The 21,374-nt window shown below is 45.0% G+C and overlaps 2 protein-coding genes and 1 pseudogene across 2 annotated transcripts; all 3 read left to right on the top strand.

The window, feature by feature from the left end:
* The first annotated feature begins 12,752 nt into the window (after positions 1-12,752).
* LOC133930132 (uncharacterized) lies at positions 12,753-13,574 on the top strand. The gene is made up of 3 exons (XM_062376826.1): positions 12,753-13,107; positions 13,210-13,424; positions 13,545-13,574. Exons 1-3 carry the CDS (start codon positions 12,753-12,755, stop codon positions 13,572-13,574), a joined length of 600 nt encoding a protein of 199 aa, XP_062232810.1.
* Positions 13,575-15,937: 2,363 nt separating this feature from the next.
* LOC133930133 (uncharacterized) lies at positions 15,938-18,344 on the top strand. Its single transcript, XM_062376827.1, has 4 exons — positions 15,938-16,070; positions 17,029-17,482; positions 17,568-17,929; positions 18,014-18,344. Exons 1-4 carry the CDS (start codon positions 15,938-15,940, stop codon positions 18,220-18,222), a joined length of 1,158 nt encoding a protein of 385 aa, XP_062232811.1. The 3' UTR covers positions 18,223-18,344.
* Positions 18,325-20,567, top strand: LOC133930134 (uncharacterized; annotated as a pseudogene).
* Positions 20,568-21,374: the final 807 nt, after the last annotated feature.

The raw sequence follows: 21,374 nt of genomic DNA on the forward strand, positions 1-21,374 counted from the left end.
GTTAAGTCTAAATTTCATGTGGATTGACACCCTAAGTTTGAATCTATGCACCCGTCAGTATCTTCTTATCATATTGTGATGAATATATTTTTGATGAATTTTATGAATTTATAGGAATATCGGTCATTAGTGATGGATCATAGAACCTTTAGTGACGTGTGTCTTATGTTCTACGTCACTAATGTGAAGGTAATTAGTGATGGGTAATAGTAGTCACTCGTCACTAATGACCTGCCTATATAAATGGTTGCTAGAACCCTAGCCCAAATTTGCCTGTCCTCTCTCTCCTCCTCACTAACACCTCCACCTCCTTACCCCTCCTCCTCGCCGACATCGCCTCCTCACCCACCTCCTCCACCTCGCCCTCCCCCTCCTCCTCGCCGATGCCTGCACCTTGCTCTCCCCCTCTTTGTCGCTGACATCGCCTCCTCACCGATGCCTCCACCTCATCCTCCCCCTCCTCCTCGCCCTCTCCCTCCTCCTTGCTATTGTGTGGTGGTGGCCCTGGTGTTCTACTCTGCTCCGTGGTGGTGTGGTGGCTGCGGTGCTATGCTCTGCTCTATTCTGGTGTGGTGGTTGTGGTGCTCTACTCTCCTCCGTGGTGGTGTGGTGGTCGTGGTACTTTGCTCTACTCTATTTTAGTGTGGTCGTGTAGTGGTTGTGGTGCTCTGCTCTGCTCTGTGGTGATGTGGTGGTCGTGGTGCTTTGCTCTACTTCGTTCTCATCTGTTTTCGTGCTGTGAGTCAACCCACGCAGACAATCTGTGTGCTATGAGTTACTTCTGTGTATTCTGCAATACTTTGTGTGTCGAGGGTGAATGCAAATGGGATGTTGGATTATATTACTCGATGATGACAGCGACTTAGTGATAGCATAGTCTACTTAGGTGTGACAATATGAATTTTTAGCATTGTTGTTTGACATAAGTGTTGGTACTCCTGCAGCTACGACATAAGTGTGTTGATTGATCATTACTGTGGTTGTACATATTTGTATTGGAATTAATTGTTCTTGTCCCTTTACTATCAAAAGAGCTCTAGCCTATTGGAAATAATAGAAACTGAAAATAGATGAATTAGGCTCGCTGTTATCTTACCCATTTAACACTTACTATTGAATGCTTAAACTCTACGTGTTCCTGTTTTTGACCCTTGAGTTGTGATGCCTATGTAGTATTTAAGGTAATATAGGAGATAGAGGGTCTGTGAATCAATGGTTAGCAGTTTAGCACAGCCATATAGAATTTTTGCTTTTTAATATGCATAAATATGGAGGCTAAAGTGCATGTTGTTCTTTGGAATAAATCAGTCTTTCTGATCTTGATCTAATCTATAATTTGGACTGAGCTGTTGTATATGTTACCTGATGTTGAAGTTTGGTCGATATATGCATATATATGTTGACTGGGCTCTTGTATATGTTACTTGATGTCAAAGATGTGGTCGATATGTGCATATAGAATTAAGAGTGCGCTGTCACATATACCGATGATCTGAGATAGCCAATTTGGCGTTTGGATGGCGACATCAGTCGCAACCTGCTTTCTGAGAGTAAAACTTGATAGTATAAATATGTTCTTGATGTTTATATGCTTGGCATATGAATTTTCCATGTTTACCAATTTTTATTCTTGCTTATGTTCAGTCCTGAAAGTACATATGAATTCTTTATTCTTATTTATCTGATGCTATATATTCTTGTTTATATGTATGCATATTGCACAACAAGTTCAAGATGGTTAAAACTAAATTTGTAAGGAACTCCCAAAAATGAATTTAGGTTGTGTAAACTATTACCACTACATCAAAAATCCACATTAGTTATGGGTCATAACCCTCATTAGTGACAGGTGCCATACCCATCACTCCGAACGTGTCATTAATGTGGACTCATTAGTGATGGATCCAGACCTGTGACTAACGACATACATCAGTGATGGGTCTAGATCTAGACCAGTGATGGGTCTAGATCTAGACCTATCACTGATGACCCATCACTGATGACCATTAACATGATGGGTCTAGATTCAAACTCGTCCCTGATGAGTAATCAAAACAGAAAAAAAGAAATAGGTCTCATCGAGTTGGCCTCTATATCGAGCCAGCCACACAGACAATCCAGACATGAACAATGATTCATCCACACAGAAGTCACCATGGATGCAAGCCTTCTCACTGCTGTGAATGCACACATGGCCGCCATTGTGGATGCACACATGGATGCACGCCTGGCCAGTGTAGTGGACGCTTGGCCACACTGTCATGAATACAGTGCATGCTTGGCCACCGCCATCTTGGATGCCTAGCCACCACTGTCACGCACGCTTGGCTGTAGCTTCCCACACCTCCTTCCTCTTCCTAGACCTCTCTGATGCGGCTCCCCTTCCCTTACCCTCCACAGCGCCGGTGACTTCCTTCCAGCACACTCAAGCAAATCAAGGCAGTGGCAATGGCCTCGAGCAGATCTGAGTGACGGTGACCTCTGATGAAGCGATGATAGCCTCGAGCGGATCCGAGCAATGGCGACCTCCAGTGAAGTGGTGGCCTTGAATGGATTGGGCGATGATGACCTCCAGCGATGCGGTGGTGAAATCGAGCAGATCCATGAGACCTTCAGTTATGTGTTGGTGGCCTCGTGTGGATCCATGTGATAGTGACCTAAAGCAGATCCGGATGATGGTGATCTTTACCAAAGTGGCAGCAGCCTCGAGCGGATCCAAAACCTCCAACGAAGCAACGGCGGCCTCAAGCGGATCGCGACATCTTTGAGCCAATCTGGTCTATGGCGGCCTGCATCGTGGAGGCTTTGAGCCGATCTGGTCGACGGTAGGGCCTATGGTGCAGTGGCTTCGAGCGAATACTGTCTGTGGCTGGACCTCCAACGAGTGAGGAGATCGAGAGAGGGGGGGAGGGAGAGCGCTCATGAGAAGAGGAGGAGGTGGTGGAGCGGAAGACGTGAGCTAGCTTTTCGTCCTATTGGATAGAAAGTTCAGGTCTGTAGCTAACATTCACACAGAACTCCGCATATTAGTGATGGATGTTTTTATTATCCGTCTATAATGACCAGTGTCGTCACAAGCCATCGGCTTGTCAAGTGACCTGTCACTGTTGTCATTAGTGACGGGTGATTTCTCACCCATCTTTAATGGTCTTTCATTAATGACATTAGTGACGCGTCGTCACTCGACCTGTCACTAATAGATCATTAGTGACGGGTTCTAGTCGGCCGTCACTAATGTTGGCTTCTTACATCGTGTATGTCATCTCTCATTTGGAAGTGTTTGATTATAAATATAACTTAGTAACTCGTCATATTTATAAGAAGATGCTCCCGAATTATCTACGAACTTTGAAGAGTTCGAGGATATGTGACCCGAGCAGTAGGTTTTTGTGCTCTTATATGGTTCTAGAGAGAATTTCCATGTCATCTCCCTGTTGTTCTTCAGATACACACCTTCTTGGCTCGTTGTCGAGACGTGCATTTGAAGAACAACAGGAAGATGCTGCTGAAATTTTCTCTAGAACCGTACAAGAGCACAGAAACCTACTTGTGCCACATATCCTCGAATGGGATTATGACCTATCTTTGCCTATGTAGAAATTAGCTAGCTAGCATCGTTCACCTTAGATAAGAAATATATCATATTTTTGTAGGAAAATCCTAAAAGTGAATATAGTTACCAATACATATACAACTGTATCTGCTTATTTGTATCTATTAGATGTTTGCTAATGAGTCTTCATCGGAATCCTCTGACGAAGGACAAGCTCCAAGTCAGACGTCTGTGTAACCAGATCCCAGTGGAGCAACAATACCAAGGCCAAGGTCACAAGCAAAGTGGCCGGCAAACAAGATTACTGTCATGAAAATCGATGATGACGGCATGCCTACGGAGAAGACGGCCCTACAGAGGTTGTGGAAGCTCACAGGCCTTAATGCTCGGGAGAGGGTACCATTGACCATTCCGTAGTTCGATGACCTCACTATGGCTCAAAACAACACCTTGTTCAATGATGGCGTTAATACGTTTCTGGAGTTCCTGGGGAACATAAGGGCAAAGGGTTGCAGGGCTGCTATGAAAATGATCGTCAAACTTTGGAGAAGCCACAAGAGCAAGCTTGTGAATGAGTATGTGGCAAAAGGGTTGGATCCCTTTAGCAAGTACTCATACATGAAAAGGGAGAATTGGGAAGCTTTTGTGGGGTTGAAGAGTTCGGAGGCATTCCAAACAAAGAGTTCTCTAGAGGAGATGTCCAATGCCATATAAAACGTTTACCGCCAAAAAAGTGATCAAGACAAGTTGGCAGAAAATTGTCTCTATTGTCTCAAGAATAGCAATAAAATCTAGGTTTTGTTCTCTAGATGAGTCAAAAAGAAACCTATACTTAGCCAAGTCTCTAAGACCTTTACTACTCCAAAACATTCCTTTCATCTAGAAACTCAGCTTTTGTTATTAGATGCCCCTTTAATACGTACTTTCTTTGTCTGAGCAGGAGCATGTTTCTTTTTGGAGGACACAATGTTCCATCCACAACCAATGTATTTTGTACCATCATCCATAACCTTCTCCGTCAGATCACTGCATAAGTGACCAAGAGTGAGATTGTATATTTCAACCTCCTCTCCCTTAGATACTACACTTTCCTCATCCATCTCTGTACGTATTATGAATCATTATCGAATTACTAACAAGCTTCTCTATTTCTTTTTGTTTAATACTGTGTACCGAAGAGATAGTTTCACCCAAAGATAAGCCTATGCTTTAATAATTCGAAAGAATATGCTTTTCTTTCACAGAAATAATTGAATTATGCAAAGACATACCATTCATAGAAGGCTTCTCCGGATTACGCAAAGCCGCCAACCGCTCCGCACAATCCATGGTGTGCTCATCCGCTGTGGCCTCCCTTTGCTTACTCCATCGAACTAGAGTTCTTGATGTCGATCTCTTTGCAGTAGTCAGAGAACCCCCTACCTTCCATGACCCTAGTACCAAGTTCTCACTCTCATTCCCAAGCTCCAGTGTCCTGCCAATAAGGACAGCATGATGCCCATCCGAGAGCAGCTTTCCATCAAGCACAGTCGTGTCCTGTTCATCCTCATGCAACACCTTGTTTGCTATTTCTTCTAATTAATTTTCTACTACTTTATCGAGCATTGTTTCGGCTTGTTTGGGCACCCAGAGTTCAAAAACCTCCTCTTTATTGTTACCTCTCACCTGCTTTTCAATATCACCATGTGCCTTGACAACGATATCCACCCCACAGTAGACTGATCCATCAGACCCTCAGTGCCTAATATCATATACCTGAACTCCTTCAAGAGAAAGAGTCACAGGCTCATCTCCATTTATTGTGTCGTCGAACCATAGTCTGTCGCCCATTCCGCTCACTCCCAGTTTCTATGCGTTCCTCTGGCCGTCCGCCAAGCCATCAAGCAGGCCAACGGCACCTAGCCCGTTGGCCAAATGGTCTATAAGTCTACCCTCCGGAAGGTTCGTCGTCCAAGTCAGTGAGAAAGGCTCCATCCAGCGTGCCACCATTGTCATGGCCCAAGCTATGGCTGGAGGGCACAGTGATCCATTTGTCTGTTCAATCACAGACCCTTCTTCCATTATCTTGCTCTGTGATGCTCTATTTTTCTTATACGTATGCATGAGTGAACTATTTTCCATTTCAAAAGTGAATGATCTTTGCATTCCAGATTCATTAGATGTACCTTTCCCTCGTTGATTGAATGATGATGCATCAAGCACCTCTTTTTTTGTTATTGCACTACTACAGAATCCCCTATATATGCCGCCCAATCACTATTGGTTCCTTACAAGCCGACAGTGAGGGTACATTACTGTCAGTTCGTATCAAGTATTGGCACTAAAAGTCCATTAAAAATACTAGTAGTGATAGTCAAATATCAATATCAGCTATAGCCATGAACTAGCAGTGATACTATCACTATCACTGTTGGTTTTTAATATCAACCGGTAGTGAAACTGTTGCTGGACCCAAAATTCCTGTCCAATATGATTTTGGCTTGCAACCTTAGGTCCGCGTGTTTGGCTCGTCAGATATTTTCCAAGTCCCTCGAGCCTTATTTCATCCTCTCACTCTCTGTGGCCGAGTGGAGCCTTATCTCCTCTCTCTCTATCTCTCTCTCTCTGAAATTGGATCTCGCCACTGTCCTCATCCTCCTCCTCAAGTTGCTGCCCCCCAGCTCGAGCACTTCATCCTCGCTGAGCTTGAGCGCTTCCTGTAGCAGCCATGCATGCGACACGACAAACGTGCTGAGCGACCCCATCGCTCGAGCCCACACCACCACCTCCTACCAGAGGACCCTAGTGCGGCAGCCAGCTCATGTGCTGCGGGTGGCAGCGAGCCACAGTGGACCCATCCTTGTGGCTCGTGTACCACTCGCTGGCTTCCTTAGGCTCTGTGTCGTGCGTGCGTAGGGGTCCATGGTCAACATTGCTCTCCCGCCACTCCTCGCTTTGCTGGCCGGGAAGCTCGACCACATTTCCATCCAGTACGTGGATGTCCACTCATCCTGATTCATGACTTCTGATCATTCTCATTACAATTTCTTGATCTTTCTCCCGCCATCGACTGCAAGTGCCCACGACTGTGATGGCTAGAGCTCAATCATCTGCCCGCCGTCGACAAGGTGCCTCTGCCAGACCTCAACCCACGGTGGCCTTTCCTGGAGCACCTCGAGCTTCAAGCCAAGCCGCCCTCCTCATTCCCTGCTCTCGCCGCGCAACTCGCACTGCACTGCCTGAACTTCACAAGACTCAAGACCCTGCCAAAGTGATCTCCTCATGATTTTTTAGAGAAATTATGTCTTGTTCATGTTTGCTTGTTGCCCTTTGTATATGTACACATAATGCATAAATTTTATTTGCATATATGCTTTTCAGGTCAATTTCTTGTAATTTTTGGGTTCAATGTGAACAAAAGGGGGTAATGGGTTCATCTATTCAAGGTGTTGATTTTTCTTTTTCGAGTCGACGTGGCAGCTATAGAGCTCGCACGGCGGGGGCAGCCGAGCTAGCATGCTTGATGGCTCCGGCTCGATTTGAGCAAGCTCATCACTTTTTTTTGTTTTATGAAGGAGGCTTCACTTCCGATTAGGGACTTGGCAGTGATAGTGCTTAGACTATCACTGTCGTTTGCCCACTGTCGGTTCTAAAACCGGCAGTGAATGGGGTTTTGGAATAGACAGTGAAGACACTTTTTGTAGTAGTATTGGCTGCATTATTGTTTCTTTTGCTCTCCCTATCTTTCAACTCCTCATCTTCTTCCCAGAGTAGATCATCAGCCTCATCCACGTCATTCTCACCTTTGCCATCCATATTTCCAGAGGCCATGCCTTCTGTTTTCTCCACAATGAAATAAATGGTGCAAAGAAATTTTCCAAAGACTACCTCAAGTGTTTCCAGTATGAGACTAGGATCCAACACAACCACTCGGATTCTTGCCAAATCATTGTTCAGCATGAATACCATGTCGACCATCTGAGTGGCACCAAATACCGTCCCCACAGTCCAAAAGACCAAGAAAGTTTGAAGCTCTTTATCGATGCCACCAACCTATACCCACACTTCCAGTAGCTGAAATTTAACTTCATCATTTGCCCCCATACCTCAAATTCCAGCTTAACCGCTATACGATTCTTCACATTCACCTCACCAACCTTCACCATTTTGTCCCTCTCCATTGTATTTGGAAATGACACCAAAAATCATTAATTCCATGTTCATGGACCTCCCATGTCTATTTAACAGGGACAAGTCTTCTAATTCCTCTATTACCTACTCCACAGTCATATCCCCTCCTTTCCCTGTTGCCAGTGCCAGTGCCATATTCTCCTTCGCCTTTCGTACTTCCTTCTCGAGAATTGGTATGTGAAAGAAACCAAGATCCATGACTGCATAACAAATCGAATTCGCCACTGGCTTTTCAGCCTTCAAAAGATGGCATTTGTGTGTCACATGGGACTTGCTTTCACAAAGTTTGCGATAGAGAGGCACTGGATATTCGGCGACCAAATGACCCCTTCGGCCGCAGCAGGAACAGTGCATTTTCATTTTCTATCCTCCTACCACTTTTTGCGTATTCACCAAAGTTTTGGAACCATCTCCCACCACTACCCCTCCATCAGAGTTAGGCACAAGGGCAAGGACAGTCGCGACAGGCTGTAGCAAAACGGCATGTATTGTTGCCACTGAAGCTGTTCCTTTTACTGTCTTCACAGGCAGCAGAGGAGCCACAACATCCACCATGGCCTGCCGCGCTGCAGTCGACACCTGTACAGATGGAGGGGCAGCCATCTCTTATGCATATGGAGGTGCGCGATTCTCCCAAATATAACAAGGATTCACCCCATGAGGTCGGCCAATGGGATGCGAGGGACAATGAGAAATCAAGTTAAAATGTGTTATGGTTTACTTGTAGTGAGTGATTGATATTGGTATTTATTTGGATTGATGATCTTCGGTTTTGCATGAGCTTTGATTTGATTTGAATTGATTTGGAATTTTATTTGAGCATATTGATTATGAACTAACTGGAATTAGAGTTGAAGATATGCGTTTGCTTGTCTTATGGTGTGCAGGTGATAAGTAACTTGGCGGTCAATAACGGGATGATCAAGGCCAAGTGGAGTACTTGGTGCCGGACGATCAAGGAGGCTGGACGGAGTCAAGAGTAATTCTAGCTAAACACGCAAATATCAAGCAAAGTATGGAAAGCAGATGGAGACGGCATCCTGACAAAGTCAAGCGAAAGGGATACTGGTGCAAGTGACAAGGTGGTCCCGAGGGATCAGGAGTGGAAGAGACTTGCCGGCTGTCAGAATTGCATGATAGAGTACACATGTCGATATTGAAACGCTTGCTTAAGGTGTAAGCAAGGCGGTGAGTCACGATTTGAGAAGCATGCAAGCGGTTTCGTGGTTTGACCTTAAAACTGTGGGAGGACTGGAGGAGTATGTGGCACCATCGCGAAGCTTGCGTCAAGGCGAAGCTAAGTCATGGAGACGCCGTGGCCGTTCGATGAATGGAGAAGAAAATGGACCAAAATATCTTTGGAGGTATGTAGAAGTGTACTACAAGAGAGGAGTATTTTGGGAAAAAGGTAGGAAACTTAGGGGTCAAGTTTTCTAGGCCTATAAATAGAGGGGTAGGGCTATAAGAGAGTTTGAACCAGCCACTTGAGCCCTCTTGTGCCACCCATTTGAGAGCTTAGAGCTAGAATTTTAGAGGAGAGAAGGATGAGTAATTAGTCTATGTAATATGTGAGAGTTTTTTAGAGATAAATATTTGTAATTTTCCTAAAATAGGGTTGATCTCTTTGAGTTATAAAGTTTATATTTTTTGCATATATTTGTATTCACCTTCTAGTTTCTCTCTATTGGTTCTCTTGTAAGTTTTCAAGTTTTTCGATTTCTGGTTTTGATTTTTGTTTTTTTAGATGAAATTTAAGCACCTTGTGAGGTCATTATTCTTGTTGCTAGTGGCATAAAATTCGTATACACACACCTATGTGATGGAGCCTTGAATTATCTTTTCTTTAGACAATCAACTTAGAGAGTTTCGGTGTTCGGTGTTCATCTTTTATTGTTTCTTTGCAAGTTATGATCTTTTAAGTGATAAGACACATAGATTGATCTTAAATGGAACCTATGATTAATATACCATCCGTGGAGTCATGTTGCCTCGATTTTCTCTTGTTAAAACTTCTCTCTATTTTTGCTTTCGCTTGAGTTTTAACGTGTATTAAGTGATCCAAATAGGAGAAGGCTATCGATTTTGCAAGAAATTTATTGAAACGCCTATTTACTCTCCTCTAGTCGCCAATCTTGTTCCTATAAACGATATTGATGTCGTCAATCCCGAGCACGACCGCCATACCCATGGTTGAAGCCTCCACCATTTTAGCCACCACCGACTGCACCATGACACCCGGCATATTCTCCTTGGTAGTTGCTATACTGTAGCAAAAATGGTCCTACTAGGACATGATTGTGATTTTGATGATTAATGATAATATAGTCAATGAGACTAACATGTTTGTCAAGTATATGCTTTAGTAGGTTTATGGATGCAACAAAAGAGAAGTCACCGAAGCCGAAACAAAGAGAGGAATGAATTAGACTTGTTACATAAATTTTGATGTGATCAAATGGGATTGATTTCTGTATAATCTTGTAGAGCTCTTCATAAGCTTTCCATAGAGCTCAAGATCATAAAAATCGAAGCTCGAAACGAAAATTTATACCCAAAATACATAACGATGTTCTGCTAAAATTTGCCTAACCGGATAGTACGGTGCTCACATAAAAATTAGTCCGGTGCTACATAGGATAATCCGGTGAGAACAATAAAAAACACTCCGGTGTTTACAGAAATTTTAAAGCGAAGTCTTTTGCCTCACCGGATGATCTGGTGTTCACAAAATGAATACACCAGACTATTATTTTCAGAGAGCTCCAAAATAAAGATATGCACATAGAATAATTCAGTGCATTTGTCCGGTGTTCAGTAAATTATCATAGGATAATCCGGTATTCACAGATGAGTCTGAGTAGGTTCCAACGGCTAGTTTTTTCTGTTATACTCACCGGATGATCCGGTGTTCACAAAATGAGCACACCAGACTATTATTTTCAAAGAGCACCAAAATGAATATATACACATAGGATAATCCAGTGCATTTGTCCGGTGTCCAGTGAGTCATTATAGGATAATACAATGTTCACAGAGGCTTGAGTGGGGTTCCAATGGTTAGTTTGTGAGAGTGTACTCACCAGATGATCCAGTGTTAGTACTACTGTTCTCACCGAATCATCCGGTGTTAACAACTTTTTAGAGCCGTTGGGTTAACAGCTAGTGCGCGAGTTTGAGGCTATAAATACCCCTCCACTCAGTCATTTGAGTGTGCTGGAGTTCAGAGAAGTTCATATATACCCGATAAGACATCCAAACTACCAAAGTGCTTAAAGTGATCATCCAAGGTGATTAAGCACAAGATTAGTGAGTAATTAGTGCTTATAGACCTAGAAAGTGAGTTGCTAGGTGATTGCTGCCTAGAGAGTAGACCAATGAGTGATCCAACAATATACCTCTTGGTACGCGGGCACCTTAGAATCTTGATGACTCGCTGGCAAACTTGTTGACTCTCTGACTTGGTGTGGAGTGGCGGCAAGGTGATTGTGCAGGAATGCAAAAACCCTTGCCTTTGTGGCTCAAGCTCCAAAGTGATCACAGCGGCGAGGAACCGAAAAAGAGGCTAGTGATGAGACCTTACCTTGGTGGCTTGGTGGCTCATCAGAATGGAGGCTTTGTCTTTGTAACTCGGTGGCTCAAGGCTGTGACCGGTTGTCAACTGAGAGCATATCCTTTAGGAGCTCCAACGTGAACTATAAGTAGCATTCATGACATCAATACTACGAGAAAAAATTCTTGTGCCGAGTTTGCTTTCTCTACCTTATTTACGTTTCCGTATTTACTTACTTACAATTTACCTTTTTAGATAGGTTGCAAGCGCTTTAATCGATAGAAAAGACACACTAGATAAATCAGAGCATATTTAGATAGATATTAATATAGATTTATCTTATATTATTTGAAACCAAAATAGTTTTAAGTATCCTAATTTAACACCTCTTATAACATCACCGATCCCTGCCCTATATCTATGCCTTTGTGGCATTAAGCCCCTGCCATTGTCCGGACCTGGAGCATGGCCTAGCCCTGGCCTCCTCCGTGTGGTGGCACTGCCACAAAGCCCTGGCCACTGCTGCCATTGTTCATTTGGTTCCCCGTCATACGATGTCCCCTATGAAACAGAGCAGTGCCAGAATCTCCATGACCGTCGTGATGCATTGCGCCAGGACGCCTACTACCCCGGTCGCCGAGCTTGCCTCGAACGACGTCGGCGTACATCGAATTGAGGAGACAGCTTTGTGTTTAGGCACCGATGATTCCTAACAGATTGTGGAGCAGATCCGTTCCCCGTGGGCCGTGGCGTTGAGCGGCTTTCGTCCCTCGCGGACTACCGATGAAATCGACAACGACGACGACGATCATATGGTACGATTTGGAAGTCGTTGCAGTGACGACGCAATTGTCGATTCATATAGGTGCAACGACCACTGGTAGAACGATGAGGCACAGATATGCGAGACCTTTTTTTTTTTGGGATCATCATCTCGATCTATTTAGTACGGAGCCCCATTTATAGGTGAGGCTCAGAACAATGGGTTTGCTAACAGAAATTACGATCTTTTTGTTGTTATCCTTATTGAGACTTGTCGAGCCCCCAATTCAGGTCTATGATCTTAACACGTTCACACAGTTAGTCGAATATTGCCAGTACGTGTATATACCATTTTCCCTAACGATACGTTTGTGGTTGACTCATGCGCAGCTTGTGGCCTTGCTCATGCATGCACACCAACGACGCAGATGTTTGACCGAGCACACCCTACTGCTGGCGCTCCTTGCATGGCGTACCAAAACTAATCTTTCTGCTCTGATCACATCGAAGGCACGTACTCACTTCAATTCTGACAACAGGGCCTACCATGACATGCAGTTATAATATCTCTCAGAAGCCAGATGCGAGTAAACTAAATAGACATCGGTACTCTATAAATACTAGCTCAGGTTCTACGTTTGACTGAACAGATTGCCTCTCAAGTCTCAGTAAGTCTCAACGAGACTAGGTTGCTTCTTTTATCGGTTGCTAGCAAGTATGATTACCAGGTTACGCAAAGCCGCTATCCTCCGCTTTCTGGTTCTTGAGGTGCTACTGATGTCACCAAGTGCACGGGCTCAGATTGTGGTCTTGCCGAACTGCAACCTCCAGGAGGTGAACCTGGCCCCTTGCATGGCGAGCGGCGCCGCTACTTCTGGGGCGGGAGGGAACATCAGCAACGCCTGCTGCACGTTGCTGAACCGCGCCATCGACGCCGGCCACCGCTGCGTGTGCTCGCTGCTGCTGTCCAATGGTGTGTTCGCCTCCCTCGTGACCAACCTCCTCACGCTCCCGCTCATGCTGACGCTGCCCGGGTGCTTCCTCTACGCTCCTTCTCTTGCAGCTTGCCAAGGTATGTGACAAGAAGATCTATCCTTGTCGCATCCAGTCCTGCAGTGATGACTCTCCCAAGTCCTATGTCCTAATACTAGTACTTCGTGAAAATTCGTTTCAGCGACACTGCAGCAGCAGACTAATGCACCACCTGCGGCTGCATCTGCAGTTTCGAGCGCGGAGGGTGCTGCTGCTGGTGCAGTGCTTCCATCGCCTCCTCAGGCCAACGCCACGCCGCCGGGGAAGAAGAGTACAGATCAGGAAAAGGCTGACGACTGGAGGATGGATGCGAGCATTGGCAACGGCACCAGCGAGGCTCCTAGTGCGGTGGAGAGCGTTAGCCGTAGAAGTGCGTGCCGGCATCCCAGCAACGCCGGTGAAGGCACAGCATACACGCTGACGTTTGTGGCCGTCATAGTTGTATTCTGGTTCAATTGCGTAACCGATTGTTCATAGGAACATCAGAATTCAGAATCGAAAGATTGATCGATGATCGGTCAAGGTATAGAGGTACGGAAATCACAGGATGCAATGCACAATCTGTTGATCTTCCCCTGTTTTTAAATGTAAAAAGCAGAAACGAAACAGAATACTAAGTTCAGATATATTGTCGTGAGCAGGGAAAAAATTATCGTCGATAGAGACACCCCGATTTTCCTATTTATCGGTGGGTCCCGATTAAATTTGTTACCGGCCAAAATTTTTGGTGTTTTTTGAATTGGTGCCCGCACCTGTCCGCTGCACAACACCCACGGACCTACCCAATTCAGTGGCTCGGCCCACATAGCAAACCACCTCCAACCCTACCTCTCCCGGCTGTCCCAATCCCCATCCCCATCTCCCCTTTCCCAGCCGCCGCCATCGCTGCTGCGCCCGTGCGGCTCGAGTGAAGCTTGGGCATCCAGCGGCGGGATCGGCTGTGCGGGCCTGCGGGAGTGCAGGCTGCTGCTGTGGCGCTGTCGGAGGGTGAACTCCTCAAGCGGGGATCCGGAAGGACCCCTTTGAGATTCGGCCGGGGGGATGATTCTGAACCCGCTTCGTAGGTGAAATAAATGGGAGTAAATGAGATGCAGGTGGAGTGAAATGATCGGATGCAGGAGGGAGTAAATGCTCAGGGGATTTTTAGACAGGTTCGGACCGCACTAAGCGTAACACCCTACTCCTGTGTGTATGCTATAAATGCTCTGAGAATGTCTCTCTGAGGATCTGCTGTATTACAAGAATATTTGTTTAAGTCTAGAGCTTCGTGCTCCTTGTTCTTCGGTCGATCTATGTCTCGGTCTCCGTCTTGCGTGTTCCTCTATCTTGTATCCGATTCAGGCTCTTCAAAAGCTCTCTCTTTCTCCGGGGAGCCCGCCCATCCTTATATACCCGTCGGGGCAGTAGCGTGCCCAAAAAGGATGGCGCAACTTCCAAGGCATCATAAATGGAAAGCAATCATCATGGGTTGCTGCGCGAGGTGACGGGGAGGGTTGAAAACTCGCCCCCGTCCGATCTTGTTTGTCATCATTCTGCTTTTCGGCGAGTGTTGCGGGGAGGGCCCACCAGGCAGCCACCGAGCAGCCCCGCGTGCCCACCCAGTCAGAGCAGACCTGACACAGCAGGGCGACAGGCGGTGTGCCTCGAGTCCTGCAATGTTATCCCGAGGCACGCCGGATGACGCGTGATGGGACCCACGCATTAAATGTCCCCACGCCTCCATGCCAGGCCGTGGCAAGAACTGACAGTAAGCGTGGGGGGAGTGGTTGGAAGTGACAGGCCACGCGCCCTCTTAAATACAGCATCGGGCCTCTCACCAGTTGACACCTCACTGCTGAGCCTCTGTGGGGACCACCGGCGAAGGACTTCTCAGGCCCTCAGGGAACTGTGAGTGCTCGAGGATTACTGTTCACAGCCCCGAGTACTCTCTCCCGAATATGCCCTCTCTTGGTCCTCGGGGAACCGGGTGCTCGGGGACCACTGTTCATGGCCCTGAGCACTCTCTCTCGGAACTTGACTGCTCGGGTCCTCGGGGAACTTGGGTGCTCAGAGGCCACTGTTCACGGTCCCGAGGACTCTCTCCCGAAACTGACTTCTCTTGTCATCGGGGAACTCGGATGCTCAGGGACCACTGTTTATGGCCCCGAGCACCCTCTTCCCGGAACTTTGTCTTCTTGGGTCATCGGGGAACTCGGGCACTCGGGGACCACTGTTCATGGCTCCGAGCACCCTCTCCCGGAACTTGGTCTTCTCGGACCATCGGGGAACTTGGGCACTCGGGTACCACTGTTCATGGTCCCGAGCACCCTCTCCCAGAACTTGGTCTTCTCAAACCTCGAGGAGATAACCCCTGAGGGAGGGCGCCACGTGGCACTCTACTGTTTCGGCCTCGGGACTCGAGGACCCCTGGTTCCCATGTCACCGATAGGCGCGCGCCGTGCGCGGCCAAGCGGAGCTGCTATTGCGGCGTGATTCAGTGAGCAAGAGTCGGTGCGGCGCGGCGAGCTAGAGGTGGCGCGACGCGGCGAGCAAGAGCGGGGCGGAGAGCAAGTGGCGGTGCGGCTCGGCGTGCAAGAGCGGGGCGGCGAGCAAGAGGAGGCGCGGCTCGGCGAGCAAGAGCGGGGCGGGGCGGCGCGGCGAGCAAGAGCGGGGCGGGGCGGCGCGGCGAGCAAGAGCGGGGTGGGGCGGCAAGCAAGAGGCGGTGCGGCCCGGCAGCATGAGGTGGCGTGGGATCAACGGCTGGACCATGCTCTACTGTGCTCGTGCTGTGCACCGTGCTATGCCTCTGCTCGGTCGTGCACTGTGCTCTGCGCTTCTGCCCTCTGCTGTGCTCTGTCTACTCCACTCCCCAGTCGGCGTGGTCTGCTGTGATGGTGATAGAAGGAATGGGAGGGGCGGATCGCCGTGACAAAGGCACGGGCGTCGCCGGCGCATCGTCCACCAGTGGCGCCGCTGGTAGGAGCACGGCGACAGATGGTGCTGTTGAGGTGGTCACTCAAGGAGGTAGTAACCTGTTATTTGCATGAATAACTGACAATTTACCTGAGAGCTATTTGATGGTTGTAACTTTAAAGCCTATATATAAGCATGGTATATATATGAATGTTCTTCATGTGGTAGGATTTGCAGCTGCCATGTCAATAGGGTGAGAAATTTTAAAGAATGTTGCTATAATATAATTCTCAATTGCTCATGCATTCTTCGCTGGTATTTTTGGGGGTTCAAGTATTATTTTCTCCAACAAAATCTGGGCGAGAATACGAGATACGACATGCTTGAATTAACTGTTTGGTTAGATAATGTCATGTATGCAGTTCAGTTTTAAATCTGGCCACCATACAAATTATGCTTTCAGGTCTAACTAGATAGGATGAAGTGTACATGACCAATCAAACAATTTGTTTTATACAGCTTGTCCAATATTTATATTAAGACAATTATATGTGGACTCACTTCTTGTGAAGTGAAAATGAAGATAAAAATGTTGCTGGTCCTGTTCAACTGACTATATGACTGGAAACTTCTCTCTGTTTGATTGAATATTCATCGTTTTCATAATATGTATTGAATCATGTGTCTATAATAGGCGTACTGTGAAAAACATCCCAAAGTATGCTTCTGCATAGTTTTATATCGATAGCGTACTTCCAAGGATCAAAGAGAAAAAGATCATGTCTATCAAGCCATTTGTCTGAGCAAATTCACTTGCAGATGATCAAAATGTTGTTTATGTAATTTGACAGATGCTAAGCTAACAGTACTTTATTTTCATGTAAGGCGATGCTGGTCTGAGCAAAAAAATGATGTGTCCACATAATCATCATCCCCTAGTTTCACATTTGTTTGGTAACTATGTATCCATTTTTTATTTCACACCAGTTCTGTTTCATGTGCCCATCATCATATTTGGTAGCGGCCATGTTATCTGCACAATTGTTCATATTTTTGTATGGTACTGCAGGGAGACGGGTGAAATTAACAAGAATAATTGAGAACCCTTGGAGCCATGGTGAGCCTCTTGGGAACGGCTTTAGCTACAATTATTGCCCTGCTCGCATTAAGGGTGGAGGTGTGAACCGTCTAAGGGAGCATTTGGGTGGATTGCCTGGTAATGTGGTAGCCTGCAAAAATGTGCCACTTAATGTTAAGGCATTAATGACGGATGAAGTGGCAATCTGGAGAGTAAGGAGGAAGCGAAATAAGAACCTTCGTCTCTATGTTGAAAAGGAGGTTATGAAAGCAAACAGAGATTTTGGGACTTTTGGCAGGGCAAGAATTCCTCCTGATGAAGCAGGACAGATTGAGATGGCGATGAGAGAGTCATTGAGGGAACATGCCAACACTTCGCCTTTTGGTAGGACTGGCGGTAGTGGGTCTACAAGTTGTTCAGCTAATCAACAAAGTACACTTGACAGGTAAGAATTGTATAATTGAGAAACTGATGTTGAATGCAATTATACTTGTGCACTTACTTTTGTTTTTTGGTGCATGATTGTACAGGTTCTACCAAAGCCAAAGTGTTTCACAAGATCCCTTTGACATAGATTTGGCACGCAACAGGGCACAAGCGCAGCCTCAGGTGGACATTATGCTCATGGGGGATGGCAAAGAGAAGCTTGGGAAAGCTTTGGCCAAGTGGTTTCATGCCAATGATATTCCAGGAAGAAAAGCAGACTGTCCGTACTTTCGATCAGCCATTAAATTAGCCCAACAGCTTGGAGAAGGAGTGCACATTCCTATTGGAAGAGAAATAGATGGCCCATTGCTTGATATGAACTATGAAGACATGGAGGCTCACATGGCTGAATTCAAGGATGAATGGGGTGACTATGGAGTTACCATCATGTGTGATTCATGGACAAGTATATACTTGTATAATTGAGGAAATAAGATTGAATACAATTGTCCTTTTGCACTTACTTTTGTTTTTTTGCATGATTGTACAGGTCCTACCATGATGTGCATTATTAATTTTATGATCTTTTGCAATGGACGCATGTTCTTCCACAAGTCTATAAATGCAATTGGTTCTATCCAAAATGCAGATTTTATTTATGATTGCCTTAGAGAGGTGGTTGTTGAGGAGATTGGGGCTAAGGTTGTCGTTCAGATTGTCACAGATAATGGCTCTAACTACAAGAAAGCATGTTGGTAGCTCATTGCTCAGTATCCACATATTACTTGGCAGCCATGTGCAGCTCATACTATCAATTTGATGTTGAAGGACATAGGACGTTTTCCAGAGGTCACGGGAGTCATGGACAGTGCAAAGCAAATTTGTAGATTCTTTTATAACCATAACAGGTAAATACTTGTATACTTGAGAAACTGATGTTGAATACAATTGTATTTGTGTGTTTACTTTGGTTTTTCATTTTCAGGCTGCATGCTATGATGAGGGAGCAGATTGGTGGAGAGTTGATTCGGTGGAATGCCACCAGGTTTGGCACAGTTTTCATCTTCCTTGAATGTTTTTGGGACAGACAGGATAAGTTTAAGGCATGGATGGTGTCTGATGAGTGGACTAATAGTGCGTGGAGGGATGAAGAGGACCATGAATTCACATATGATTGTTTGACAAATAGAAGATGGTGGAGTGGCATGGAATTGGTGTTGAAAGCTGTCACACCAATCTACTCTGTACTTCGCTTTGCTGATCAGCAGAAAAGTGCATCTATATCTAGATTCCTTCCAAAGATGTTGAAAGCCGTAGATGACATACGTGCTACATTAAGTAATAAGGAAGATTTTCGTGATAGGATAATGGAAGTAACCAACAAAAGACTTCGATATCTTCCCAATGAAACTCTCATGGTTGCAGGTAAGTGCTGAAATGAAAATATTGCTCAACTTGTATCATTTCCTAGCTGAGTGTTGAACTTGTTTCCTTTTCTAGCTGCTGCACTTGATCCCGAAGCACTATATAGGTCGAAGCTTGTGAAAAAATCATCTTCCAGACACACTGTAACATTAGCCCTCAAGAAGATTGCAAGCTCATCTTCGAAGGCATCTGATGCAATTGAACAATTTGCTTTCTTCGGTGCAAAGAGAGGGTTATTTGGAGGAGAGGAGGCTCGACGATCGGCACTTAGTGGCCGTATGAGTGCAGGTTTTGTTTTGATTGTAACTTTTTAATGGTGTCATTGCAAGTTTTTTTATTACTTCTCTTGTTGTGATACTTGTTCTGTCATTTATTGTAGCTGATTGGTGGGCTTCATACGGAGGAGAGCATAAAGAACTACAAAAGATTGCACGGCGTATTGTTTCACAATGCATGTCCTCCAGTGGGTGTGAGCGAAACTGGAGCACATTTGCTATGGTTCATACAAAGTTGAGAAATCGGTTGGGTTATGAGAAGCTCCACAAGTTGGTTTATGTCCACTACAATTTGAAGTTGTGCATCCAATATTTCGTAACTGACATGCAAAGCCTTCAAGAAATGCAAGGCTCTAAAGAAAGGGAGTCCGATCCTTGTAGCATCATGATGGATGTTGCTATGTATGATGAAGGCAACCCAATCATGGATTGGTTGTGCAACTCTAGGAGTGAGTCTGCGCCTATTCTTGATGAATATGTTGACAATGAGCCTGAATCCCCAAGCCCAAGTAGATTTCTCATAGATGAGTTAGGAATGGATGAAGAAGAAGTGACCATATTTAAGAGGAAGCTTGAGTTTGGTAGAAAGGGCGGTAAGAAGAAAGGGAAGGTGGGATTGGAGGAAGATGAAGAAGGCATTGCGGACGATTTTGAGTCGGATTCTTCATAAGGTAGCCCAACTTATGCTGAATCAGGGGATAACAGTTCAGATGATGATGCAGGTTGCGGTACAGATGATGATGCAGGTTACGGTACAAATGATGCTGCAGGTTGTGGTACAAATGATAACTCAATTGCATATGTAGCATTTAAATTTAAATGGGTACCTATGAGACTTACATTTGAATTTGTAGGTGCTAGACATGAGCAACCAACCCCTATCCGTCCAAAATCAACAAGGCAAAAGAAACTCTCTATCAAGGGCCTCTATCTTAAAAAGGTTTGACGAACCTCTTGCCCTCTATCTTAAAAAAGGTTATCCACAGTATTTATCCTATTCTTGTCAAACCTTTTTCTAATCAAATCTGTACTTGTGATTAACTAACTTGAACAAAATCAAAGAACTAGGATTATTATTATATTGCAACTTTTAATACTTGCACATCCTTATTCTTACTATCAGCTAGCGTATATTAGCTGGGGATTTATCTCCCTACCTTTTAAAATGTAAATTGTAGAACAATGAAACCGTGGTGAAAAAACCTTTCAGGCTTTATCCCTCATGTATGCAGACACCATGAATTTATATGACTCTCCCTTCTCTGATTCCTGGCTTCTTGTATATGTGCAAAAAATTTACGGATGAAATCTGTTTGCAGCAGCAGCACAGATTGAATATTACTGATCATAGCTGCGGCATCCGGAAAAGAAAAAAAAGTCATCGAGCTGTTCGTTATGGCTCTGTTATTATCGTGCTGTGCTGTTCAGTCCCTGCATGCATATAGATAGGACTATGGTCAGGAGTCAACCAGTAGTCTCTAGCTAACAGGGGAAAAAAATACATACTGTAAAATAACTAATAAGTAGCATAATGGTATTATTTTAAGAGAAAAGGGTAGGGTTTGTACGTAGTATCTTCTGGAAGTAAATAGGGCCTTAATATGCTCATATGGTATGTCACTATCTGCAACATGGATAAGAGCTAAGCTGCAGCTTGATAATCGGTGCAAAACAGCTGGACCCTGGCTAGAGATGAAGCAAGCAACTAGTATCAAATTGTCATCCTTGCTCAGCAAGGATTTTAACTGTTAGACATTTTCTTTGGAAGTCTATTATATTGATAGTTTAATTAAGTTGTGTGTTTTTTTAACAAAGCAAAATAGTATGCAGTTGTCATTGAGCTTACACATTTATATATTGTGACCAAATTTTGAGTATATGTCAATATTTGTAGTGATCCAAGTCTCCAAGGACTCTGGACGGTGATCAGATCTGAGCATGTCACCTGTTTTGTCCTTTTGGTTCAAGTGCTTGTAATATGTGGGACTATGGAGTATGGGCTGATTTAGTGATCAGATATTGAGCCTATGTGGCCCTATTTTGGTTTATATGCTTGTAATACTTGAGACTACGGACTGATGTTTATGTTGTGCATTTTGGTTCAAACTTGTAATATTTGGGACTATGAATTGATGCCAATGTTTTCTATTTTCTTTCAAACATGTAGTATTTGAGATTATGTCAGTTGTTATGTTTAAATCTATCCAATGG

This window comes from Phragmites australis, chromosome 10, assembly GCF_958298935.1.
Source record: "Phragmites australis chromosome 10, lpPhrAust1.1, whole genome shotgun sequence".
NCBI classification, from domain to species: Eukaryota; Viridiplantae; Streptophyta; class Magnoliopsida; order Poales; family Poaceae; genus Phragmites; species Phragmites australis.

Bases quoted from the DNA above. Each gene is read 5' to 3' on its own strand.
- LOC133930132 (XM_062376826.1), top strand. From the start codon at position 12,753: ATGATTACCAGGTTACGCAAAGCCGCTATCCTCCGCTTTCTGGTTCTT. The intron at 13,108-13,209 runs GTATGTGACAAG...AATTCGTTTCAG, and splicing joins TTCTCTTGCAGCTTGCCAAG to CGACACTGCAGCAGCAGACT. The intron at 13,425-13,544 runs GTTAGCCGTAGA...GATTGTTCATAG, and splicing joins CTCCTAGTGCGGTGGAGAGC to GAACATCAGAATTCAGAATC.
- LOC133930133 (XM_062376827.1), top strand. From the start codon at position 15,938: ATGGTGATAGAAGGAATGGGAGGGGCGGATCGCCGTGACAAAGGCACG. The intron at 17,483-17,567 runs GTAAGAATTGTA...ATGATTGTACAG, and splicing joins CAACAAAGTACACTTGACAG to GTTCTACCAAAGCCAAAGTG. The intron at 17,930-18,013 runs GTATATACTTGT...ATGATTGTACAG, and splicing joins CATGTGTGATTCATGGACAA to GTCCTACCATGATGTGCATT.